Consider the following 26,959-nt stretch of genomic DNA (forward strand, 5'->3'; position numbering starts at 1 on the left):
TATGCTTTGCATGAAGATGATTTAGGCATTCTTTTTTTAGCCTACTTAACTAAATAGCCATCACACGCAATTTATCCCTTGTTAGCCCCTTTGAGCCTAAACCTTTTCTTTAAAATCTTAGCCAATTGAAAACATAACCTCTAAAAATATTTTCCTTTCATTCTTCTCACCCCACTTTAGGTGATGAAAAGTTTATTATAATATTTGTTGGAATGAAAGAATATACTTGAAGAGAGATTTGGGTTATTTTGAAAAAAAAACAAGAGAGAAAAAAAAACAAAGGAAGAAAGGAAGAAAAGAAAAGAAAAGAAAAGAAAGAACATAAAAGTCAGAACACAATAAAAAATAAATAAATAAAAAGGTGCATGAAGCAAAGGAAAGGAAAACAAAACAAAGAGAGAAAAATAAACCCAAATCAATTTATTTTGTTTCTTTCATTCTATATATTTCGTTTCAAATATGCTTTTCATTATCCTAAAGTTTAGTAGCCGTCATTTTCCTATTTTTATACCATACCTTTACTTAAAGCTCATTACAACCTAAACTAAAGTCCTATTGATTCTTGCATTGCATATGACATAAATAGTGAAGACCTAGATGATAAACAAGCCTATAGTAGTGAGGTTTTAATAGGAGAACTTGAGTGAAACACTTACCTATATATATTTGAGAGTTGAGAGTTAAACAGTTGACCTTTGTGAGGGGCTATTGCTTAATTTATTCTTACCAAATGAAATTGCCATGATACTTGTTATTTTGGATATAAGAGATATTGATTAGAGTGTTAAAATGTTGAATAGCTATGATTGCTTCTTATTCTTTATTGCTTCCACATTTCGTTTCTTGAATTTTGAGATTTAAGTTTTGCCCAGGAGTGCAAAAGTCTAAATGTGGGGGAATTGATAAATGAAAATTTTATATATTTTTATCCTTTTAATTTAGACTTTTAAATATTTATTTGAAGCTAATAGAGTTTAATTAGATATTATTTAATTTTATTAGCCAATATTCAGTTTTGAAATTTTAACTAACTAAATCTTTGATTTTAAAATATAAACAATATCTTTAATATTTTTTTGCACAAGTGCTATTTAATTCTATTTTATTTGTGCAAATATTCTAAATTCAATTTGAAAGATATTGATAAAGAACATATTGGATAAGAAGAATATGGGCATGCTTGGAGATCAAATTAAGAATTAAATTTTAGAAATTTCGTTTATATTTATCTTGGTTATTTTAGTGTAGTTTTCATTTAGGGTTATTTAAGGTAGTTTTATTTTTTTAATTAAATTATTAAGTTTCAAGTTGGAAGAGGCGTACGAACACAGCACAGTACATATATATAAAGCAAACCACACGCACAGGGAGAAGGATCCATTGAATATAAAAAGGGAATAGCACGCATAGGAGGAGAAAAATCACGATTTTTTTTGACGGAGAAGAGAAGAAAGGACAGCGATCGCAGTTCAATTTTTTCCTTCAATACAGGCGATGGCCTCTCTTATTTTTATCTCATATTGTTTGATTTTTAATTCTATGGATAGCAAATTTTTTTTGGTGTGATCAATCATAAACCATGATCCTAAATTTTAATCAGAGTCCTTAATATTTAGAGAAGATTTTATTCTAGCTTTATTTCAATTTGCTCTTCTTCTTCCTACCTCTAAATGTTATGCTTTAATTGTTATTGCTGATTAGAGTAGCTTTACTACATAATTTTTGGGTTATAAATTTTATCTGAGGTTTTACTTACTATAATCGATTGATATAGTAACTTAAGAGTAATTTAGCCTAGCTTGGATGATCATCCATGCTTTGTTTCTGGTATGGCTAACATAGAACAGTTGTTAGGTTGTAGGTTAAGGGAGATTTCAATTAATCTATAACTTAATTTCTTGTTTAATTCTTGAATGATAATTTGAGAAATATATAATAAAACTATAATAATAAAGTTGAATAAAATTAATTTATTTTGTGGACAAGGAAGATTAAATTTAGGTGATTGGACTGTGATTGATTGCACTACTTGTTCTTGATAATTTTCTCAATTGAATTTTCTTTATTTATCTAATTTTAATTTAGATTTTTTAATTTCATTATAAAACCCCCCATTTTTTAGCTTTTCATAATCATAATTTAAATAGTTACTCTATTGACTCTTAGAGAGACGACCTAGATTGCGCTTTACTGCAAAATCTAGTTTTTATTAATTTTGGTGCTATTCGACAGTAGTGTTAATGTTCAAATGTTAGTTTTGTGGAATGGGAAAAAAGGTGATAGGTTCCAGCCTTTAAGAGGTGTTAGACAAGGAGATCCATTGTCTCCATATATATTTGTGCTTAGTATGGAGAAACTTTCTCACATTATTTCTGATGCTGTGAATAAGGGTAAGTAAAATCCTTTAAAGGTAGGGAGGCGTGGTATACTAATATCACATTTATTGTTTGCTAATGATTTACTTCTATTCTATGAAGCTGATGTGGGTCAATTAATTAATGTGTTGAACTGCTTGGATTTGTTTAGTGAAATTTCCGGTCAAAAGGTGAATAAATCCAAGACCAGCATATATTTCTCAAGAAATGTATCAAGAGTGAAGCAGAATGAGCTTTGTGGGATTTATGGGTTTCAACGTAAGGAGGAATTGGGTAGATGTCTAGGTGCTTCCATTACACAAGGAAGAGCATATAGAAACAAATTCCAATTTTTAATAAATAAGGTGCAAAACAAGCTTAGTGGATAGAAGAAGCAGTGCTTATCTCTTGCTGGTAGACTAACATTGGTACAGTCAATGTCTTCACAAATGTCTATTTTCTCTACACAGCACAATCAAATTCCAGTAGGGGTTTGTAATGAGATTGAGAAAATTCAAAGGGAGTTTATTTGGGGTTCAATAGATGAAAAGAGGAAGCTTCATGCTGTGAGTTGGGACGTCATTTGTTAATCTAAGGAGATAGGTGGTTATAGTATTAAAGATATGAGAAATATGAATGCTGCTCTTATGGCCAAGGGGGGATGGAACATGCTGGTAAAACCTGAGAATTTATGCTCAAAAGTGCTTATTGACAAATATGGGAGGGATGCTGATTTGCTAAAAGGGTGTTAGGTTAAAAATTTTGATTCTACATTTTGGAAATTCTTGGCCAACTGTTGGCCAAAGATTTTAGAAATGGTGGTGTGGGAATGTAGAGATGGGAGTAAGATTAAATTCTGGAAAGATTTGTGGCTAAATGATAACTCTAATATGTTTGATTTGTCACTTAGGAAACCTGATGGCAGATTAATTAATTGTAATGTTCAAGATATGGTAAATGAACGTGGCAAATGGGAATTATTATATCTAAAACATTATCTCACTGAAGATATTATTTTACAATTGTGACCTATTCCGTGTGCTCAATTTGAACTTAGCGCTGATTGCTTCAGATGGAGGGGTTCTTCTTCTAACATTTTCTATGTGGCTGATATGTACAAATGCATGACTAATGTGATGGGTATGGTTGTTGATGATTGCTGGAGGAAAATTTAGAGGTTGGGGGGAACTAGGAGAATTCATGTATTTCTTTGGCTTGCTAATCATGATAGATTATTGACTTCTTGTAGAAGGTCAAGGATCTTGGGGGGCTCTTCTATTTGTTGTAGATGTGGCTTGGTTGATGAATCTCTTTTACGTGCTATTCGTGACTGTGAAATAGCTAAGAATGTTTGGCTTTCTCTAAACTTTCCCTTAGTAGATGATAATTTCTTTTCTTTGTCTCATGGAGATTGGTTCAGGAGGAATTTTGAGGGAAATGGGGAATGGCATATTGTTTTTGCTATAACTTGTTAGTTTCAGTGGAATTAGAGGAATAAGATTCTTTTTGAGGAGGATTTTGTCTTTCCTAAAAATCCTGTTTGTATTATCATGCATTATGTTTGGGAGTTGAATAATTTGAGAAATTGTGGTTCCGTTTTGAACTAAATTACTCTGGAAAAATCTATCTGTTGGGATAAGCCTCTGTTTGGTTGGATGAAGCTGAATTTTGATGGTGCGTCCAAGGGTGGGTCAAACTTGGCTGGCTGCGGTAGATTGCTAGGAGATGATTGTGGCAATTGCATTGGTGGATTTGTGAAGAGGTTGGGCACTTGTTCTACTATTGATGCTGAGCTATGGGGTGTTCTGTGGGGTTTGAGGTTGGTAAAGAGAATAGGGGTGAAGAAGTTAATTATAGAAGGGAACTCTACCTCTGTGATCAGTATGTTGAAGAGTGTTTGGGAGGGGAATGAGGTTTGTAGATCATTGCTTATGCTACTCCGTATGGAAATCTTGGAGGATTGGCAAATTCAATTTCAACATGTGTTGAGAGAAGGCAATCAGTCTGCTGATTGGCTTGCTAATTATAGTTTTTCTTTTGATTTTGAGGCTGCTTATTTTGTTGAGCCTCCTTGTGATTTGACAAATTTACTGTACAGAGACAAATTGGGTACTATGTATCCAAGGAAAGTTGGCTGATTGAATAATACAGGGCTTTTGCCCATTTTCACCCAAAAAAAAAAGTAATAGTCCATCTTTTTAATTAGTGTTAACATTTTTTTGGTAAAGTCAGCTCTTGTACGTACTCATATCTTTGGGGGAAAAAAAAACACACAACAATGGAGATTATTTTGTGATCTAAAATAGTAGATTCTATGTTGGAAATATAACAGTTAGTACATTATCATCGAGTTCAAATATTTAAAAATATGATTTTATAAATGAAGAAAAGTAAGTGTAAAATTTCGAGAAAAATTCCTTCAATAAAGATCACCGCAAAAATTTAATCTTTGTTATCATAAAATCCTGTAAAAATGAATAAAATAGTAAGTAGCCAGTACTCCTTCTATTCTATTATATTGTCCTTGCTATAGTAAAAATTGTATGACATATTATAATTCTTTGTTCAATTTGAAAGCAATATAATAAAATAATTTTTCTATTTTATCCTCATTTAATCTAACAATTTAACTGGTTTATTTAATATAATTAAAACTTCTACCTATTCCAATGCAATTAAATGAGAGGCAAATTTTATACAGTATGTCATCTTTTCACATGTATATTACTTTTTTTTTTAATCTATATGTAAGAACTTTTAAAGATCAATATACAAAAATGGAGGGAGTGTAACCGGTATATTATGTTTGTTAATAGTATGGACAACATTAAAATGTTTTTAAAAGTTAAAAGAAGAAATTTCATTAAAAAAATTTAAAATACTAAACATTTTATGCAAATAATCGTGGGGAAAAAATATCTTTATTAAAAAAAAACTGTCATTTTATTTGAAATTCAGTTCGATGCATGCATATTGATATAAGGTCTTGTCTTTTCTCCCCTCATTATTGCAGTTATGGAAAGAAAAATAAGTCATGAATGGTGACAGTTTATTTCTCTACTAATCTCAATGTTTTTATCAACTAGTGAAAGGAGATTGTTTGTTTTGAAAAAGAGAAAAATTTCCCCGTCTTTTTAAAAAAAGAATCTTGTCACTTTCCCTCATATCATATGCTCATAGTCCGCTTATAGATCCATGACGTAAATAGGGTAGCACAATGTTAATAATTAGAGGAAGATAACGAGTCATCAAATGATTTTTCAAGTTAAAGTGTAAAATTAGACAATTATTTCATCTTTTTTCCTTACCTTATAATTGTAAAACACATATAAATAAGATAAGGGCAGGATAGTTTTAAGAACCTGCGTTGATGATTGTATTTTTTTCATTATTGGAGAAAAATAAATATTATTTCACATATACCAATTAATAAAAAATAAAATGAAAATGATTACTGATGCATTTATATTACCATTTTTAAAAAAAATTTAAGTAAATTGGATTATTGAAGTTTTCCAATTTTAGATCTTGTTTTATGGTTGAAGCAATGCTCACAAATATAACTCTAAATACTTATAGATTACTTTTTAACAAACTCTACTTCAAATTACTATTTAGTTGGATCAATCTTGTTGACTTCAATTTTGCCATTTTATCAAGAATATTAATGCCAAATAAAGTTAGTATAAATGGTAAGAGCTCTCATCTAGAATTAATTACAAATATAGTAATTTAGTTGGGAGAAATCTGAAGTTTATTCGTACTTTAAAATAATAATGATGATTATTGATGATAATAATAATAAATAACCATTATTGTCGAAATTTTGTGTATCTAGTTGTTGCCACGTCTTTTCACAATTCATTGATATAGTAGAAGAGACAAAGGATTTATGAATGGGCATTCTTATGTTTATTTTTTTATCGTCTCTAAAATTTTTGGCTTTTGCTAATGAAACTATATATTTTCCCACAAAAGAAAAACATACCTGTGGGCAATTAGGTAATTCTAAAGATCCAAGTATGTGGAGCCAGTAAATGCAATAAGCTGTCATAGTGATTTGTTATCACATCTTTGCAGAGAGGACATCTCTTGCCAACGTCCTTCATACGAACATGGGACATGAGACACATTACTTGACAATGAATCCATCAATAAATTATTGGCCGAGGTGAAATGAACAAGTACTTTCTTTTCTTTTCTTTTCGTTTTTGCCAACGAGACAAATGCTTTCTTTCTTGACCCTGTCAAAAGAAAATTAACGTGTAAAGAACTACAATTTCTGTGTGTCTTAATTTCTTGTTTGGAATAAAGAAATTTCTTGGAGATAATAATAAGAAATGACATTGTGTGTTTGGTTGGCAACAATTTGATAAAGTTAACTTAATTAGTTTAGTATTTCACCAAAATAATTAGATTTTTAATCGATGATGCGTATATAGATATATTATTTTGTCATTTTTCGTTATATCAAAATATATTGAAGTTCATAATTGATGAAATTTCCTAGACATTTTCCATATCATTGATGTAGCCCTAAAAAAGGAATTTCCTCTTATTTTTCTATGCTAACTCTTTAAATCAAGTCAACTTTAGTATCTTTAGCATTGCGAAAGGGGCACAATAATTCTAATCTTACATAAAAATATTTGTGTAATTTATTATTCATTTTATTCTTTACGTTCTCTCCCTTAATTTCTGATTCATTTTCTTCCGTTTTTTTAGAAAATTTATAGAATGAAAAATATAGGTGAATTTTATAATATAATTTCCTATTTAATCCTGCAATTAAATATTGGCTCCCTTCTGTTTGGCTCTAATTGTATGGACCTACTTTCATTTCATGAGTAGGATCTCTCATAGTATTTCACTTTTAATTGTACTCTCTACTAAAAAAGATTACATTTAATTCTTGGACTGAATTTGAATAGTCCACCTCTTTTCCCGCCATAAATATGAATACTTTTAGAAAAAATTGATCTTTTAGTCCTTCAACTTTTAATTCACTTGTGGCTCAGTCTCTCAATTATAACTCACCATGACTCAGTCCCTCAACTATAACTCGCTTATGACTTAATCCCTTAACTTTTGAATCACTTACAAATTAGTCCCTGAACTTTTGTTAATTTTTTTTTCATGTTAGCTTGTATCTCATATCAATGAGCAAGATGAGGATATTTTAGAATAATATATGAGCATTTTTTATCCCTCTTATTTGATAAGAAATTTTTTTAAAAAATTTAAAAATAAGGACCAAATTATAGGTGAATCAAAAGTTGAGGAACTGAGTCACAGTGAGTTATAGTTAAGAGACTGAGTCATAGCGAGTCATAGTTGAGGACTGAGTTACAAGTGAGTTAAAAGTTGAAGGATTAAAAGATTAATTTTCCCATACTTTTATTAGATTCACAATTTATTCCACTTTTATTATTATTGAAGTTATTATTGAAGACTAGTGCTAGCTTATCAATATATATATAGCAAGACCTTCTTCACTATCCAATTCAATGTTAGAGGCCTTGAACCAATTCATGATGGCGAACCTTTGGTTTCATTTTTCCTTCTCCATGTTCTCATTCCTTTGCTATCTCATGGTCTGTCTTACTTTATGTCACACCAATTTCACCAAAAATGATGAACTAGCACTTCTTGCTCTCAAAAATTCTGTGAGAGACCCATTCAATCACTTGGCTAATTGGTCTAACTCTTCCTCCATTTGCAATTGGGTTGGGGTTACTTGTGATTCTGAAGATGAGAGAGTAAGTGTATTGAATCTTGCTCACATGAGTCTAATGGGCACCTTACCATCACAAGTGGGGAATTTGTCCTCCCTTTTTGAACTTGACCTTCATAATAACAACTTTCATGGTGAGTTACCGAAGGAGCTGCTGCAGTTACACAAGTTGAAAATTCTCAACCTTAGCTATAATGAATTTGATGGGAAAATTCCAGCTTGGATTGGAAGTTTATTTTCTCTTCGACACCTGATCTTTCATGATAATAGTTTCCAGGGCATTATTCCTCCAAGTGTATTGAATTTGTCAAACTTAGAGACTTTGGATTGGAATAGCAATTTGATCCATGGATCTATTCCACTTGAGATTGGAAGGCTTCAACATTTAAATATTTTACGTATAGCAAGGAACAATCTTTCAGGAAATATACCTCCAACTATTTCTAGCTTATCTTCACTTGAGCTGATGTCTTTGTCATTCAACTCCTTAAAAGGTATGCCTTTGATAATATCAGATAAATTTATATTTGCTCCAAGTCATTTCAAATAATTTTGTGTTGGTGTTAGTGCATCTTAGGATAAGCTATTAATTACAATCTCTCATTCAACCTTCATTTGCCCAATTTTGTTCATTATTCAAAAAGAATATATATACACACACACACATATACATATACATACCTACATACATACATACATACATATATATAGATATATATAAAGCAAATAGATATATAATAGGAGTGAAGGGAAGCTCCACTAAAGAATTATGAAAATGTTTGGATTCGTGGATTTGAATTTAAATTTAAATTTTAGATTTAAAATCTTGCATTTTAAATCTTACATTTAAAATTCATGTATTTAAAATCTTTGGTCTAGGTAGTTTAAAAGAAATCAAATGAGAGATTTAAAAAAGATACGAGAGTCATGGAGATGTTAATAGTGAAAACACAAAAAGAATGATATGTTTGAAGTGGTTAGAATTTCAAATGACTAGGATGTATAGAAAATTTAAAATTACAAAAAAAAATATAATAAGACATGGATCCATAAATTCTTGTGGATCCATAAATTCTTGATAAAAGAAAATCCAAATCCTTGTTAATCCAAACACAAACATAAAAAAAAGAGTTCTATAAAAAGTCAGTGGAAAAAGAAAAACATGTATTGAGTGTAAATTTTTAGGTGAATTCTATGTTTTTTTCTTATTGACTATAAACAACGTTGTAATTTTAACTGAGCTGCATAAAAAGGTGTAACGCACATAATTTTCAGCTTCTGATTGGTTGGTGACTAATGTTTAAGAGGAACCAGCTTTGGATATTATAATTAACTATTGTATAAAAAGGTTTAGGTTTTGGGCTGTATAGATTCATTAGTGTGTGGCAGTAAATCAGACATGATCGCATGGGTATAAATTGATTAAAATTAAATATTCATTATGGGCTTCCAAGGTTGTTTTTTCCCCTGTTCCTTGAGTTAAAATTTACTATCTATCCCCCAATAGTCCTTGTCATTCTAACTATATTCAATTGACAACTCTTCGCACACAATAATTTTATGGATAGGGTGGAAGAAACATTTTCAAAAGTAACTACACTTTCAGGCTATCTTCATTTGAACCAGCGCAGCAGTTAGAATCAAAGATGGGTGGGAGATTTTTTTTTTTTTATTATATAGATATATACATTGACTATGGTATTTGAATTTTCATTTTTAATTTTTATGATCAGTTTTGAAAAAAGTTATTTTATGATTTGAGAGAAATGTTATTAGATAACTGGTGATGTATAATAATATAAAACTGAAAATGCAATATATAAAAATATAATATATTAACTTTACAAAAGTACTTCAATATAAAAAACTATGTAAAGAGCTTGACCATATATCAAAATGATTGCCTTCAATAGGAAGATATGTGTGAGTAATAAAAAAAATAACATTTCAATGATTTAGGAATGGTAAAGATACAAATTCAACAAAGTTAATGTTTTATTCATATTTTTGCATAATATTATATACTCCTATATAGTACACTATTTTCACCCGTTTTTTATATTATAATTATTGTTCGCAATTCTAATTTATTCATATATGTTTTGTGAGTTTTGATATATTGTTAAAAACTTTTCATATTATTATGATTTATTTTTAGAGTAAAATACATTCAGCTACACGGCTTTGGCTTTTTGGTTGGTGTACTGCATTATGTATATCTAACCAAAAAGTTGGAGGGTCGGACCGGCATCAAAGAGAAGAATAAAATATATTCATTTATCTTTAATTTTCTTAATATTAATGAAGCCAACCCATACTTTTCAAAATATAGACTTTAGTTTCATTTTTGTTAACTCTGTTGAAAGTAATTTATCAAAGATTCTCAAAGGTGAATCATGGCAATTTAAACTTACTATTATACCCTTCACCCAAACCATTAATTCCATTCCTAACCGTATGACTCTCCCTTGCCTTTGAACAAAACAACGCAGGCAACACACGACATAATGATGCACTTTTTTTATTTTATCCAATCATTTATGCACCATAATAAATAACTAAAGTTCCAGCATACCAAGAAAAAAGTACACTTTCAAAATTTATCTATTTATTCTAATGAAATTTTTGGTCCCATAATATTTGGTTGAAAATCAATTAAAAAAGAGCTCAAATTAGCGGCTACACGTAAAATAATTTGTTTGGTTTAAGAGCTTTGTCATTTTCAAATTTTTTTAATACAAAGTCAGGACTGATAATATTTTGATCAAAATAACCTTAAAAGAATGCATTCATAAAATTATTATTGTTACTTATATTTCTTTCTTATCATAACCATTTTGTACATGTGAACTCATAATAATGTGGTTTTCTCATTATCACATTGTAGGAGATATTCCGGAAACAATTGGTGCTCTCACAAACATGAAAATTATATACCTAGGGATTAACAAGTTGTCTGGCCAAATACCAAGAAGCATTGGAAACTCAACTTTGCTTCAGGAATTACAACTCAATGACAATAACTTGGAAGGTATGCTTTCAACCACTCATAATGCATAGCTTTTCATCAATTTTGCGCTTTTCTGTGCGTTATTATTGGTCACGTGGTCCATCCGTCAACTATATTTGTCTGATATTGTTTAGAAATCTTATCCTATTTACCTCTATTTTTTTAAAAAAAAATAGAGATGAGCATATAATATTGTTATCGATTTTTGAAGAATTTCATTTTCAATTCCATGTTATCCTAGCTATATGTGTATTCGAATTATCAAAGTTAATTAGCACAATTTATTCAAATTAACTTCCCCTGAGAAAACTAATGTTTGATAATTCCTAGACTACTGTTACTTTTCAACGATATATTCTAAGATGCATTGGAAATTTGATTTTGCTTTAAAAATTTGATCTTGGTCAAAATAACTTAAAAGGTATGCTATTAGTAAATTTTAATTCGGTATCATCAATTTTTTGTTTCCTTTATGTTGTTGTTTTGTCTTTTGAAACTTAATAATTATAAACTTAAATGATAATAGCTTTCTAGTCAAAATACCATTAATTATATGTAATATTAGAGTTAAAACATATTCATTTGAGTGATAATGTTAATATGGAGTACATCAGTATTAAAATATAAGGTATCCACCTCATTTGTTTCTCTTAAATTGTAAATAAGAAGTAAAAAAAATGGAAAAAATATAAAACTTTAATCCTTATAGTTTTACCAAATTCTAAGAAGCAGTCCCTAAAGCAAATAATGAATTATGATTCTATTTATCTCTATTTTAAGAGATAAAAACAGAGGTAAACATATACGGCTGTACACTATACACAATGCCAAATTTTATTTATTTTTATTTAAGGTGTTGGGCAAAGGCGCAAGAAAGAGAAAGAGACCTTGAAATTTCATTATTGATTTTTTTTTAGTAATGCTTAATACTTAACCACGTCATCTATCATATAAGAATTCATTTGCAATATTATCACTTTCCTGGTATTTCATTGGTTCTATCAGCAGGGCCATGTGTAACACTAATCCATTAAGGCTGTCATCTTAGGCCTAAAAACTGTTCATTTGTATCCTATATAATCGGTTATTCTTTTTCTTATTAAGCAATAATGTTAATTATACATTTTCATTAAGAATTTATTACTTACTTTTATCTTAGATAACCAATAATTAATTTTTTTACTAAGATTAATGTTAATTATATCTCTTCATTAGAAATTTATGGCCACATATACTCTCTCACAACCATTTTGTCGTTTCATCTATTATTTTCTCTCAACCAAATCATTTCTTGCTCTACCACTATTTTCTTATTAAAAAAATATAGCTCTTGTTCAACCGTTTCCATGGGCACGGCTTGATTGATAACTTGATTTTCCATTTGTCATTATGAAGTCCACAAATCCTTTTGTTTGTTCATAGGAGTTTCGCACTGCTATTAAGAGAATAAAGAAATGCAATCATAGATGGCCATATATATTAGGTGTATTTGTTCCTCTTTTACCCTTTATTTGTGATTGTTTTAATTTTTATAGAATTTGAAGTGGTAAAATAATAATATATTAGACCTCTAAAATGATTTCACCTTAGGCCCTAAAACTCCTTCAGATCTGCCTGTCTTTGAGTGTTTGGTTTCAGAGGTTGTAGAGGACTGAACCAAGAGCCAGTTCCTAATACAATAGGTGGAATTGGATGGGCCAATCTATTTAGAAACCATGACTTTTCTTGTGGTTATGTCATCATTAGTTGCTATTGGAACTTTAATTCTATCCATGGACCTATTCCAGTTGAGACTGGAATGCTTCAATGTTTAAAGATTTTAAGTTTAGCAAGGAATGATATTTCAGGAAAAATACCTCCAACTATTTTTGGCATATCCTGACTTGAATTGATGTCATACAACTCCTTAATAGGCATGTCTTTAATAATATCAGATAAATTCATATATTTTGTCTAAATCATTTCAAAAAATTTAATACGCGTTAGAATAAGCTATTTACAATATTTTATTCAATATTGATTTTGTTGGATAGGGGAATGGGATATATATATATATATATATATTGATTATGTTGAGTAGGGAGCAATAAATGAATCTAGAAATTATATATAAAAATTTAATACGTGTTTTTGTTTTTTGTTTCACTTTGTACTGTCAGGTTCGTTTTGAATTGAAGTTTTTGTAGTTGGCCAAAAAAAAAAATTATGCTTTCAACACAACATAATGTATTAACATCATTTAGTATTCTTTGCACTGCCAGGAACACATATGATGCATGCTTTTATTAGTTTTTGTGCTTTTCATTTGGTTCTTGGAGCCATAGTGCAAGAAATACTTTTAATGGTTTTTAAATTTATATGATTTTTCATACAACATATGTTGTCCATGTTCATCTCCATAAAGTTATGATGTATTTCTATGATTTTCTATAATATATACACTAGCACTCATATCAGTTTTTTTATTGTTATTGCAATTATGCAAGAGATATTCCAAATGAAATTGCCAATCTTACAAATCTTAAAATTATGTACTTGGCTCATAATCAACTCATTGGCTACTTTTCGCTTCATGAATTATATCTTAGTTCCAATAATTTACAAGGTATAATGTTTATGCAAATTATAATTCACTAGAGGTTATTTCTTTTTTCTTACTTCTTGTCTCTTGCAACTTGAAATTATGAACTTAGATGCTAATAGGTTTCGTCAAAATGCTATTAATTATATATCCCAAAATGTATAAGTCTAGAATAAAATTTTTTTTCTCACAAAAAATATTGGATTAAATTTTTATGCATAATTTGTTGTAGTTTATGGTGTCATTGAGAACTCAACCTGTTACAAAGATTTCAAATATAAAAGGGGATAATTTCAGTTTGGTCTCTTGTAAGGAAACTTCCATTAAATTTCAAAGGACTTTTTTTTTACCCAACTGCTGATATATTCTTAAGGCAAATAAACCAGTATAGTACAACTGAAACCGCAAACGACAACAAAGCAACAAAATAAGGAAAGCAACAAAGCAAAAACACAATCAGCAACAAAATAAGAGAGATCAGTCAAATAATTTTAACTAGTAGATGAGACAAAGGAAGTGATAATGAAGACACCCATCCTATTAGAACCAACAACAATATGCTTGATTTTTAATTTCAAAGGACTTTAATGATATTAAAAATCAAGCATATTTACTAAATCCAATTTTAATAAAGGAACGGTATTTTGTTTAAAAAGATGAGTATTTTTTGTAAGTTTTAATTTTTTTATTTTATAAAAATTTCTTGGGATTTAAATGAAAATTCTCTAATTTAAATTTAATTTAAAAATTAAATACAAATAATTTTAACTAAATATTGGCCCGTGTCTCTTTTTTAACTTTCCCACCCTAATATCTTTTAGACATATATATCAACACTTGTAGTGTTGTAATTTTTATTTTGTTATATTGATACACCCACGTAATTATATAAAAAATTAGTTGATAACTTTTCAAATTTCGTCGATAATGTTATCGTCACAATTGCAGTCTTACCTTTTTTTTTTAAAAAAAAAAAGGTTCTACTTACTATAACCCCCATAAATCTCAATAATATAATATACTTAGATTAAATATTTTAAAGTATATCATATTTTATAATTAAAGTTTTGGTAAATATTTAGATTAAATATTTTAAAGTATATCATAATTTTACATATCCAAACTATTTACTCTTTTTCGTTGTTTTCACTTAGTTAATTATAAGAATTTTAAATAAATAGCCCATTTTTTCAGCTTATTTTATGAAAAAATTACTTGTTTTTTAAAAAATATTTTTTGATTTTAATGATGTTTGTTTAAATTTTTGAAAATAGTTAAAATAGAAAAGTAAATTTTTGATTATTTTAAGGAACTACTTTGAGAGAGAATGCTTTAAAAATGTAGGATGCAAGAAAATATACTAGGATTTTAAAATAATTAAATAATAAATTATTTTTATAAAACAGAAATAAAGAAAGATATTATAAATTTTAAAAATAACTAACTAATAATTAATTTTTATTATTGTAATCAAACATAAAATAATGTAAGCTTTTTATAAAATTTCAACAAAATGATTCTTTCATAAAATCCCTAAATTATCTAATAGTAACTTATTTTTTAATCTTTAACAAATGGATCCAAAAAATACAAAGAATACAAAATGTTAATATGTAAATAGAAAGTAAAATTTGGATGGATCCAACGTTGGTTTATCCAATTTTGTTACTTATCAATCACAGTCAATTTTGCTTTTATTGGCTATAAACTTCATTAGAATTTTAATTAAAAAGAATAAGTGGGTAAGAAATCAAATTCTGATTGGGCTTTAAGAATGATTAGAGTGGTAGCATGGCATATATTGGGCTTTATTTGAGCAAAAATTATTGTTTGGTATAAAATGCCAAAAGAACAAGTTCAAGGTATATCATATAAGGATCCGCCACTGAAAAAAATAAACATACGATAACAAATCTTAAAATGTGTAATCAATTTATCCAACTGATAGCATTTCACTTGCAAGAATTTTATAGATGGCATGAAAAAAAAAATCTAAAGATAACCAAATTATTAAGCTATCTCCATTATTTTGAATTGGGGCTAAAATGAGAATAAAAGGTGAATGAGAAATTTTTAAAAAATATATATAGGTACATAAATAAACTGCAGTATATATTTCAATTTCCACTTTTTAGTTTTATTATAGATATTTTTAAAAGTAATTTACTAATTTTATGATTTGAGAGAAATGTTATTAGATAATTGATGGTGTATAATAATATAAAACTTACAAATACCTTGTTGTTGGGTGATTTGTAAGTACATTTGTAAGTAATTTTTGAGGGAGGTTTGTCTTAGCATTGTTGAGCCCCTAGACCTAACTCATCTAAACTTTCTGAAAGCAAATATAAAACTTATAAATACAACCATATAAACATATTACCAACATATTAACATCAGAAAATAACAATAAAATCCCATCAAAATATAAGAATGACAATAAGGTTCCTTAAAATATCATAATTCCTCGAAGTCTTTAGGTATCTTTATGACATTAATGATTTCTGTTTAGCTATGAAAATAATCAACAACTTAATAATCTATATATATGTTTGTATCATTTCTTAAAATGGCATTCTTTGCATTGTCCGATGTAATTATATTTCTGAATTTGTTTTCTTCATCATATAAAAGGAGATATTTATAATGAAATTTTGGTGATGTTCGGAAATTAAAAAAATATGAGCTCAGATGTATTGTATAAAAATATGGCTACTGTGGTGTAGTCCCTCCATTTTTATTTGTAGGAGAAAAAAATTCTATCACATAATGTAAAAAAATCAGTTAAGTATATTAATTGTGTCTAAAAATAAAAAAAAATTGATTGTAATACCTTTTATTAATTGTGTTAACCAAGCATTTATCAATTGTTTCTTATAACTATGAATGATAAAATTATGAAAGATAATTTAAGAATTTTGTAATAAATACTTATTAAAAAATGTGATTGTTTTTATATAAAAAAAATAAAATGAAAGTGGTAGTTTTTCCTAAAAATGAAAACGGAGAGAGAAAGGCGGTGCAGTGGACTTAGTCTCTCTGTTTAAATTATTTTAATCACATCAATTAAACTTGCAAGTTCCCATTGGCCATAGCTGTCGTATTGCATACTCTACCTATTAAAAGCAAGGAAATGAAACAGAGGAGACACTGCTAGCCTCCCACGCAAGCAACTCGGCATGGTACAGCGCGCTGGAGAAATTGGTGGGGAGCAGTTTGTTTGTTTCACTGCTAGTCGCTTTAGATGGATATGTTAAAAGCCCATTGTGACTGAAGAAATTGGAGAAAGCCCATTAAATGGGATAATAGCATTTTGTGGCCCATTGTCTTCATTGGTAATATCCCCTTATTGGTCAGATTCACGTTTTCTCCATATGGCATTTCAACAAAATAGTTTTGTTGGAAATTGGCTTGTAGGCCCATTTCCTTACCCGTCACTTCCTCCATAACTTCAACAATTATTTGGGCCTTATTCCCAACAAGTCCACTAGGAGCCTTACTATGAGATCCACCACCCTTGCCCTCACATGATTCATTATCTAAAAAATTCCCCTTCTCCCTCATATCTTCACTTCTTTTCATCCGCTCACTATTCCGCCTATTTTGCTCATAATTTACAGGAAATTTTTCCGCCCTTTCATTTCTCTTCTCATTCACAATGTCTTCCCCATTTTCCACTTAAGATCCATCATTTTCGCCATAATTTCCTTTCTTTCCATACCTAGCACTCTCATTCCCTACACTCCTATGATGGTGGTTTCATCCCCTTTACTAGGACTTCCGGCCACCCTTCACGGCATACCTCCACGCCTCATCCATAGTCCTCACATTAGTTGTACTTAGCTAGTGCCCAAACTCTTCTTTATCCGACTCATCCTCCCTAGTATCCTCTACAAATCCAAATCCTTTTGCATCGTGACCAAAACGCCTGCACTGGTAACAGAACGATTGCAGCCTTTCATACTTTACCGTTATCCATATCGGGTCTCGTCCAAGTCAAGGAGTCTAGAACCCAGTCACTAATGGTTGAGTAATATTAATAAAAACTCTAAACACGAATAAAAGTTCTTATAAGGCTTTTTCCCATCTTCGGATTTTCTATCATGACCAACTTCCCCACTGCATTACCCAAGGTAATGGCATTTTTTCGGTCCATCACCTCAATGGTAAGCCATGGAATTGCACCTAAAAATGACACAATGAAAAATAACTTCTTTATACACCACGAAATCTTCCCATACTGTAAACTAAACAGATGTCCTTGAATCGACCATAGGGGACCTTTAAGAATTTTGGTATAGTCCTCCACACGATCAAACCGGAACAAAAATTCATGCACAATCTTATCAACATCATGAATTTCAACCTCCTTCTCCACATTCCATCCTTTTTTTATCATGGAGATAATCATCCCCATATTTAGATTTTTTTAAATAATAATTCTTCCAACCAAAGCCTTCCTTGTATTTGTTTTTTTTTTTTTTGCTTCAAATCCAATACCACCTCTTTTCCTTTTCTCTTTCCCCTTCTACTCTGTCCAACCTCCATGCCTCCTCACCCCAATAAATACACACGCACACTAGCACACAACACAACCACATAGAGATTCACTAGTCCCTTGAAAGAACTGAACAATGTACAGAAAATCTCGCCGCTAGAAGATCACTCTAAGGATCTCACCAAGCCCTCATGAAATGGAGAGAGAGGAACTCCCATAGTGGATAGAGAATAACTCACACAATGGAGAGAGAATAAAGCGCAATAATGACATTTTACAAACACACTTCTTCAAAACAAAACTACAAACTTTTAAAAGTATCCCTATGCATTTAATCATTACGCTACAATATCATTTCAATTCTCTCTCTATTTATAGGGTAATATTAGAAAAGTATCATTAATAAAATCTTATTTTTTTCAAATTGTTCTATATTTTGGGATACAAAATTCCTCTAAAGTTGTCTTATAATTTAAAAAGGAGGGAGTATCCTTTAGTAAATTTCAATACAAAATAACATTGTTTTTTCATTTCTTAAAAGTAGTTATCTATCTCCATTTCCAACAGACATTTTTTGTTGGTTTTATTTTTGTATTAAATTTTTGTTTAACTCAATGGTACCAGGTTCAGCCTCAACTTTGTTATGTAGGAGAGGTTGGAGGATCGAACCTGGAGAGGCTCTCCTCAAGGAGAATAATCCACATACTACTGTGGGAAAACCTTTGTCTCCTAATGCTCACCGAAAGGGGTGGAGTCACCCTGTTGTGGGGTCTGAGAGGAGAGTGTCCAGCGCCTCGGGTGACGGTGAGATCCCGAGGAGGGCTGTTACAGCTGTTTTCTCATTTGTATGAAGCAAATGATACAAGATCCAATATATAATTAATTGAAATGAAATGGTCCAACTTGGTGTCCAGGCATTTAAACAGGCTAACCATGAGAAAATTTGAAGCAAAGCTTGCCGTATAAAAACATAAAATACAAGTATTGTCATAATTGGTTCTAACTTGTCCCAAACGAGAGGAAAATATCTTTAGTCATTCAGATTTGTGGCTCATATGCACAAGAATTGTTTACTCTATTTACCTCCATATTTTGGGCTAAAAAACAGGTGTAATCATATAACACTGTTCATGATTTTATGAAGATTTTCCCTTCCAACTCGATTCATGCTTTTTTTTTTCTTTTTGGAATCTCACAATAATATCTTTTTCTTCTATTTATTTTTCAGTCATTAGTTCCATGAATAGTTTCCTTTTAATTCTCTACATAGAGAGATGCATGAGAGATATTGAATCAAATTATGGGTTGTCCTATGTCTCTGTTGCTCTATCTCAACTATTTTTGCTTAATGGCTTTGGTTATCTTATCTTCTTTTGACTTCCCTTTCCTCAATCTCAGAATCATTCTCTGTTGCTTGTTTGGAAATCCAATTTTTGAAAAAAAAATAAGAATTGTGGAATGATATTGAATATATAATATTTTTATAAAAATTGTCTGAAGTGAAAATTTTTAGTTGATTTATATAATCTTTTTCTTTTCCACAAACATCATTACGATTTTAATTTGGACTCATTGAAATGAGTTTATGCCTATGCCATGATTAATTCTTCACCTTGTTTGATAAATTTATGACTCTGAATCATTTTTTGGTAGACATATAAATTTAAATAGGTGAATTTGTTGAAAGTTATGTTTTACATTTACATCATTATTATTTAGACCCTCATTAGAATTTCAAATTGAGAATAATACTTGAAATCTGTTTATATATATATATATATATATATTAATGTTGAAGTACTATAAGTGTCCAATCATTATCATAGTTGTTCAATTAAGATAAAAAAAAAAATTCGCCAGACATAAAAATGACTTTATGTTTACTAGTTAACCCCGTAGTTTTTAGTTTGCTCAATAAATAATACCATCTTGAAATTTCTTTTTATCTAAAATTGAATGTGATTTCGCAAAAAAAAAAAAATTAAATATGTGAATTTCAATGCCTGTTTTCTTTGACAATGTAGGATTTATAGATCCCAAAATTCAATAATCAAAATCTATAAATACAAGTGACATATATATATTGACTATGAAATTAGTTAATAGATATATGATCATTTGCCTTTGAATATTACAACTTTGATCATCATTGTGCTAATAAAATTGTTTCCATCTTATAACCTCTCATTAATTGCCATTTGTCAATACTGCACTGCACCAAACCAAAATTTTTAAGATATAAAAATTTTGCAACTTCATAATTGGGGTCCAAAACATTACAACCTTTTCTCTTTTTATTTTGCAACTTCAGCTTTTTTAGTTAAAATATTAAATTCATTATGATCAGCAAATGCCAATATTGGGGGCAAACTCATTAATGAGAGAGACAAAGGTCGCAAATTGGCTTTTATACTTCCTGCACACCATCCTAATTCTGAAATTAAGGAAGAATAAGTTATAAATAGTTTCAAAAGCTATCTTATAAGTTTCCTTCCCTCTTGCATCTAAGTTCAAGAGTTATATTTTGATGGATGACACTGGATTTGATGGATCTTTTATATATATATATATATATATATATAACATTGTAGGAGGTATTCCTGAACAGATTGGTAATGTTAAAAATCTGAAAATTCTATATTTAGCCTCCAGTAAATTTTCTGGCCAAATACCATCAACTTTCTTCAATATATCTGAGCTGCAAGAGATTGATTTAAGTTGGAATAATTTGTCGGGAGGCATTCCCTCAAATATATGTCATGGCCTTCCAAATTTACAAGCTTTGCTTCTTCAAGGCAACAAATTATTTGGAGCTATGCCATCTAGTTGGAGACAATGCAAGCAGCTCAAAACGTTAAGAGTTAGAAATCAGCTTCTTTACAGGTATGTACTACCCACAATGCAAAATCTCTAAATTCAATCTTATCAAATATATTTTGATTGCACTTTTATGCATTGGACATTGGTGTTGATCAAAACCATAAAACAAATTGGACTTCCATAATTTTTATTTAAACAAAAATCCTTCTCAACAAATTAAGTTATATTTATTAAAATAAACAACTTAGGAGCCCATATCAAACATATTTTTGAAAGAAACATAAAGTAAAATAAAAATTGGGTATTATTTTTAATTAAATATAAATTTTGTTTTTTCTTAGAAAGGCTTTCATCAGGCTTCAAAATCTAGTACCCTGTGTTTGTGTTCGACGCTCCCTTATGTATATACATATGTATGCATACACAAACAGACACACACATAAAATTAAGACCCTATTGGATCATTTTCAACATATCAACGTTGTGCTTCAAAGATTGGTATTTATATTCATTAATGTTTCTAAAAGTGCAATCAAACCCTAATATTCCTTCAGATCCCAAAACTGTAGTTTCGTAGTAACAGTTTTGTAGTTGACTATGGTTCTCATAACATGTTAGCAATTTGGTTATTCTTTCTTCCCTCTTGCACCTGGGTCATCGCTTGGAGTTTGAAAAGTATCTCAATTGTAGGCATGTATTAACAATATGACAAATTATTTCTAATTGCTACTATTATTTTTTCATTTCCTTATTTCCATTTTACTCTTTCATACAAAATATTTTCTTTATTTTGTGAAAAACAATTATTATAAGACTATTTTTATTTTTTTGTCTCTACACAAATTTCTTATATTTTAAGAGAGTGGATTAGGAAAAGAAAAAATTTCCAAGTGAGTCTATATTCTTTTTCTTGGGCCGTTTGTTTAATATTAAAAGATAAATAATTTTTAGATAGCTTAGATATTTATAAAAATAGATTTATCTTCAAAAGATTTCATAAAAATCATTTATTATTTTATGTTTGGTTACAATAATAAAAAATAGTAGTTATTTCGTTATTTTTAGATTTTATAATGTCTTTGTGGATCGCTATTTATGACAAAAAATTTATTGTTTAGTTATTTTAAAATTTATAATATCTTAATATATCTCCACATTTTTAGGTCATTTTCTCTAATCTACTGTATCATATTATTTTAAGAAGCTATACAAAGAAATTTTTCAAAATAATTAGAAATATAATTTTTTGTTTCAGATTGTAATTATTTTTAAAATTTTAAATAAGCATTATAAAATTTCACAAAATAGATTTTTTTTTCAAAAAAATAAGTGATTTTTTATGAAAAAGAGCTTAAGAGCCCATTTGCTTCAGCTTATTTTATGGAAAATCACTTATTATCTGCAAAAAAAAAAAATTATTTTATGAGTTTTTTTCGTGATATTTGTTTAAAATTTTGAAAATGATTAGAATAAAAAAAGCATATTTATTATTATTTAAAAAAGCTACTTTAAGCGGCTTTTAAAAATAATATGATATTGTAGATGAGAGAGAATGCTTTAGAAATGCGAGACATACATGAAGATATCCTAAAATTTTAAAATAATTAAATAATTAAATATTTTATAAAACAAAAGTCAAAGAAAAAATCATAAAATTTAAAAATAACTAACTAATAATCACTTTTTTATTGTTGTAACCAAACATAAAATAATTTTTTCTTTTTATGCAATCTCTATAAAATAAAATTCTTATAAAATCTCTAAACTATCTAAACAATCAATTATTTTGAATCTTAAACATATGGGCCGTAAATAAATTGGCCTTTAATGTCATTTTGTTTGGAAAACAACTCCATATCCTGAAAATAAAATAAATTAAATGAAGTAATAACTGAGTGGTAGGACTCTTGTCACTTAAACAAGTAGTTAGAGGTTTGAATTCTAACTCTTATGTATGTAGCAACTTACTTACAAGAGGTCTACCATTTATCCTTATCGTCTCAGGAGAGATAATATTTGCCATTAGCAGGGCCTTCTCTTTGTGTTATAAAGATTAAGAAAGAAATAAAGAGAGTGAGAGTGGAGGAGAGGGACTTTTATTTTTTTTTCATTTTTATGCAAATGAAATTAATTTTCTAACCAACCAACTAATTATATTATATTCATAAAAAATAAAAAACAAATACATAGCCTTTAAGAAACTTGTTTTAAGAAAAATAACAAATTAAATAAGCAAACGCTTAATACCCCACGAGTTACTACCCACTTTAAATGATTTTTACATGCATCGTTTTAAATAAATATATTGAATTTTTACTTTTCATTTTCATTTTCCATTTGTGTTCTTTTACTATATTGTTGGAGATTTTCCTTAAAAAAAAAATCTGCGGAGATCATGGAAATTTTAAAATTAGGATTTTGGATACTAAAAATTATGATGCCATATAGTATGTTGTTCCATGCTACGATCTCTCCCACTCTTACCTCTGCGTTAAACACTTGATTAGTTTAGCTAACAACTAGGTCTTGTTGTCACACAATGTACATCATCATCATCGAGCATTACTTTCGATACCACATGTTATGCCATAACAGAATATTGGGACGTTGGACTTGGGCTGAAACATAAGCCCAATGAGCATTATTTGTCTAATAATTATTTCTTTCTTCTAGAATCATCCCATTAGTTAAAAATGATAAAACTGGAATCTTTGGATTTCTAACAAGGTGAACAACGTAATAACATTTTTAAAGTGTGGCAAAATATTGGAAATATTTTATATTAGAAAATGAGGAAGTATGTTATTATTGTTGCGCTAAAGGCTATCACTATAGATTTAGATTTGCGAGTAAAAAACTTTTTCAAATAATGTCTTTTGCATTGGATTAATTCTTTAACTGTTGTTGATAACTAGTGGTAGTTAGAACGTGTTATAGTAGCTCTTTACTCTAGCAAGCCAGCTTTACCGGGGGGGGGGGGGGGGGGGAGATCTCAGAAAGAGCAATCGTGCAGTAATGATGTTGAATGCATTATTAATCAACGTCGGAGTGTGCTTCAATGGAATTTGACAATTTGAGTTTTATCTAATGTGTCCCTTATGTGTCAATCTTCTTTCAGGCCGTATACCCAAAACCATCATAAACTTGACCATGCTGCAATGGTTAAATATGAATTCCAATAATTTGGAAGGTATTCATCCAACAAATCATAGCATTATATTTTTATGTTTATTTAATCTGTTTCTAAATTACAAGAAATGTTCCTAATAAAATTGGTGATCTTACAAACCTAAACTTTGAAGATATGTTTTAATAGTTTAATAAATTATATATATTTATTTTTTTAGTTTTTAATTTGTTTGTTAACACTAAAAATATATTTCATAAGAGATTGTGATAGTTGAAATTGAAAATTTAAAATTATTAAATATAATAAGTTTTCTCAATTTTAGCCATTAAATGGTATGCAATGGATGCACCTTTAAGACATCAAAAACTTGAGAGTATGATTGAATTTTTATATTTAGATTCAAATGTTCAACTTTTTCAAGGATATGAATAAATAAAAATTCTTTATCTTTTTTTAACAGAATTATTTTTTAATAAATTGAATTATGTTTAAAAAATTAATTTAAAGGATCTATGAAAAAAATAAATGCCCATCTTGTTATAATATATATGACCAGAAAGGAAAAATCAAGATGTAAAACTTGATCAACCTAACATAAAAAGGAGTATCAACAATCATACATCTCATTAGTTATATATTTGTCTTATTCACTATTTTTAGTATTCACTTTAGATAACTTCAGTAAGACTAATCTTTTTTTAATATAGGTTTAGTACCTATGGAAATAGGCAATCTTCAAAAGCTTGAGATCATAGAATTGTCACATAACAAGTTGAGCGGTTCTATTCCATTGAACATGTTTAACATTTCAACTTTGAAATTCTTAGATCTTGAAAGCAATTTTATATCTGGAAATCTTCCATCAAATTTTGGGAATCTCACTAGTTTCTTTGAACTATCCTTGGAAGAAAACATCTTGACAGGATCAATTTCAAAAGCAATTGGTGGCTTATTAGATCTTCAATATTTGAATCTTAAAGGCAATGAGCTACATGGCCTAATCATTGATGAAATTTGTGAAATCATAAAGCTTGCCTACTTATCTTTAAGTAGAAACAAGTTTTCTGGAGGAATGCCCCCTTGTTTAGCAAACAATACCTCTTTATGAGACCTTTACTTGGACTCTAATAAATTAATTTCAGAAATAACCCCTTCCTTTTGGAAGTTGAAGGATATATTGAGGGTAAACTTATCTTCCAATATTTTAGTTGGAAATGTATCATTGAGGATTGGAAACTTAAATGCTCTTGTATTATTGGATTTGTCAAGAAATCATATTTTAGGCTTTATTCCAACAACTCTAGGTGGCTTGAATAATTTGCAAGATCTATCCCTAGCACATAACAATTTGCAAGGAAATATTCTTGAATCATTTGGAAATATGTTGAGCTTAGTAAATTTGGACCTTTCTAAGAATAATTTGTTTGGGAAGATTCCTAAATCTCTAGAGTTGCATATTGATCTTAAGTATGTCAATCTCTCTTATAACAAACTCCAAGGAGAGATTCCAAATGGAGGAGTTTTTAAAAATTTGACTCCTGAATCTTTTATGATGAATCAAGCTCTTTGTAGCAAGCCACAACTCAAAGTGCCTCCTTGAAAAAAAGAAACAAGAAAAAGATTAATGACAATATTGCTTTTATTGAAATGTATATTACCCATTGTTGTGTTGATAATTTTAGTTGTCTCAGGCATTATCCTTTTAAGGCATAAATGACAACAAAATTCAATGGGTCTAGTCAAAAGGGATTTGTCAATTTTAGGAGTGCTCAGAAGGATTTCTTATTTTGAAATCCAAGAAGCAAACAATGCATTTGATGAGAGTAACATGCTTGGAAGAGGTAGTTATGGTTCTGTGTTCAAAGAAAAACTTTCCAATGGAATGATTGTTGCAGTTAAGAACTTCAAATTTGATTCATAAGTAATGTTAAGGAGCTTTGAAAAAGAATGTGACATATTGCGTAAGCACGCCATCACAAATTGGTGAAGGTTATAAGCTGTCATTCCAATGTTGATTTCAAATCTCTGGTGATGGAATTCATGCCCAATGGGAGCCTTGAAAAATGGCTATATTCTCACAACTATTTTTTAGGTTTTCTTCAAAAGTTAAACATAATGGTAAATGTAGCAACTGCTTTGGAATATCTCCATCATGACTTGTAAACACAAATTGTTCATTGTGATTTGAAGCTAAGCAACATTTTATTGGATAATGAAATGGTTGCTCATGTTAGTGACTTTGAAATTTCCAAACTTTTAGATAAAGAGGAATCTAAGACAAACACAAAGACAATACCTACTATTAGCTATGTGGCACCTGGTAATTATTATAAACATAGTGTCTCAAATTTTTCTTCTTCTTTTGCATTCTAACAACTTATATCTTTAACATATTATATTCATAAAAGCTTATTACATATACTGTTACTAATTATTCAGATTAGCAATATTATATTAAATTAGTGCATGGAAAATTAATTAATGTTAATGATAAATATTACATGACTTCTTAATAAACATATTAATGTTATTGATTTGATTCAATTATTAAATATGTAATTTCATTGATAAATTACAATTTATCAAAGTTATGTATGCCTAAAAATTGGTCCCTTAATTCTTTTATAGAGAGAAATGTTCTAGGATATGTCCTTCTAATTTGTTCATGAGATAGGCTCTTCTATTCAAATAGAAAATGAAAGAGCTTTTTTATGAAGTTAGCAATTGTTGAACGTACTTTCATTTGATCATTTTATATGTATATAAAATTATTTAACTAATTAACATTAGAACCTTAAGATGAATGTGTATTTTGAAATATGTGTGCATGGG

At 29.2% G+C, this 26,959-nt stretch overlaps 1 protein-coding gene across 1 annotated transcript; it reads left to right on the plus strand.

The window, feature by feature from the left end:
* Positions 1-7,888: 7,888 nt before the first annotated feature.
* LOC129314036 (LRR receptor-like serine/threonine-protein kinase GSO1) lies at positions 7,889-25,727 on the plus strand. Its single transcript, XM_054957416.1, has 7 exons — positions 7,889-8,582; positions 10,976-11,119; positions 20,823-21,060; positions 21,616-21,683; positions 24,116-24,187; positions 24,835-25,107; positions 25,411-25,727. Exons 1-7 carry the CDS (start codon positions 7,889-7,891, stop codon positions 25,725-25,727), a joined length of 1,806 nt encoding a protein of 601 aa, XP_054813391.1.
* The last annotated feature ends 1,232 nt before the right edge of the window (positions 25,728-26,959 follow it).

Source organism: Prosopis cineraria, unplaced genomic scaffold, assembly GCF_029017545.1.
Source record: "Prosopis cineraria cultivar Desert tree isolate PC_DT_omini unplaced genomic scaffold, ASM2901754v1 PC6, whole genome shotgun sequence".
NCBI lineage: Eukaryota > Viridiplantae > Streptophyta > Magnoliopsida > Fabales > Fabaceae > Prosopis > Prosopis cineraria.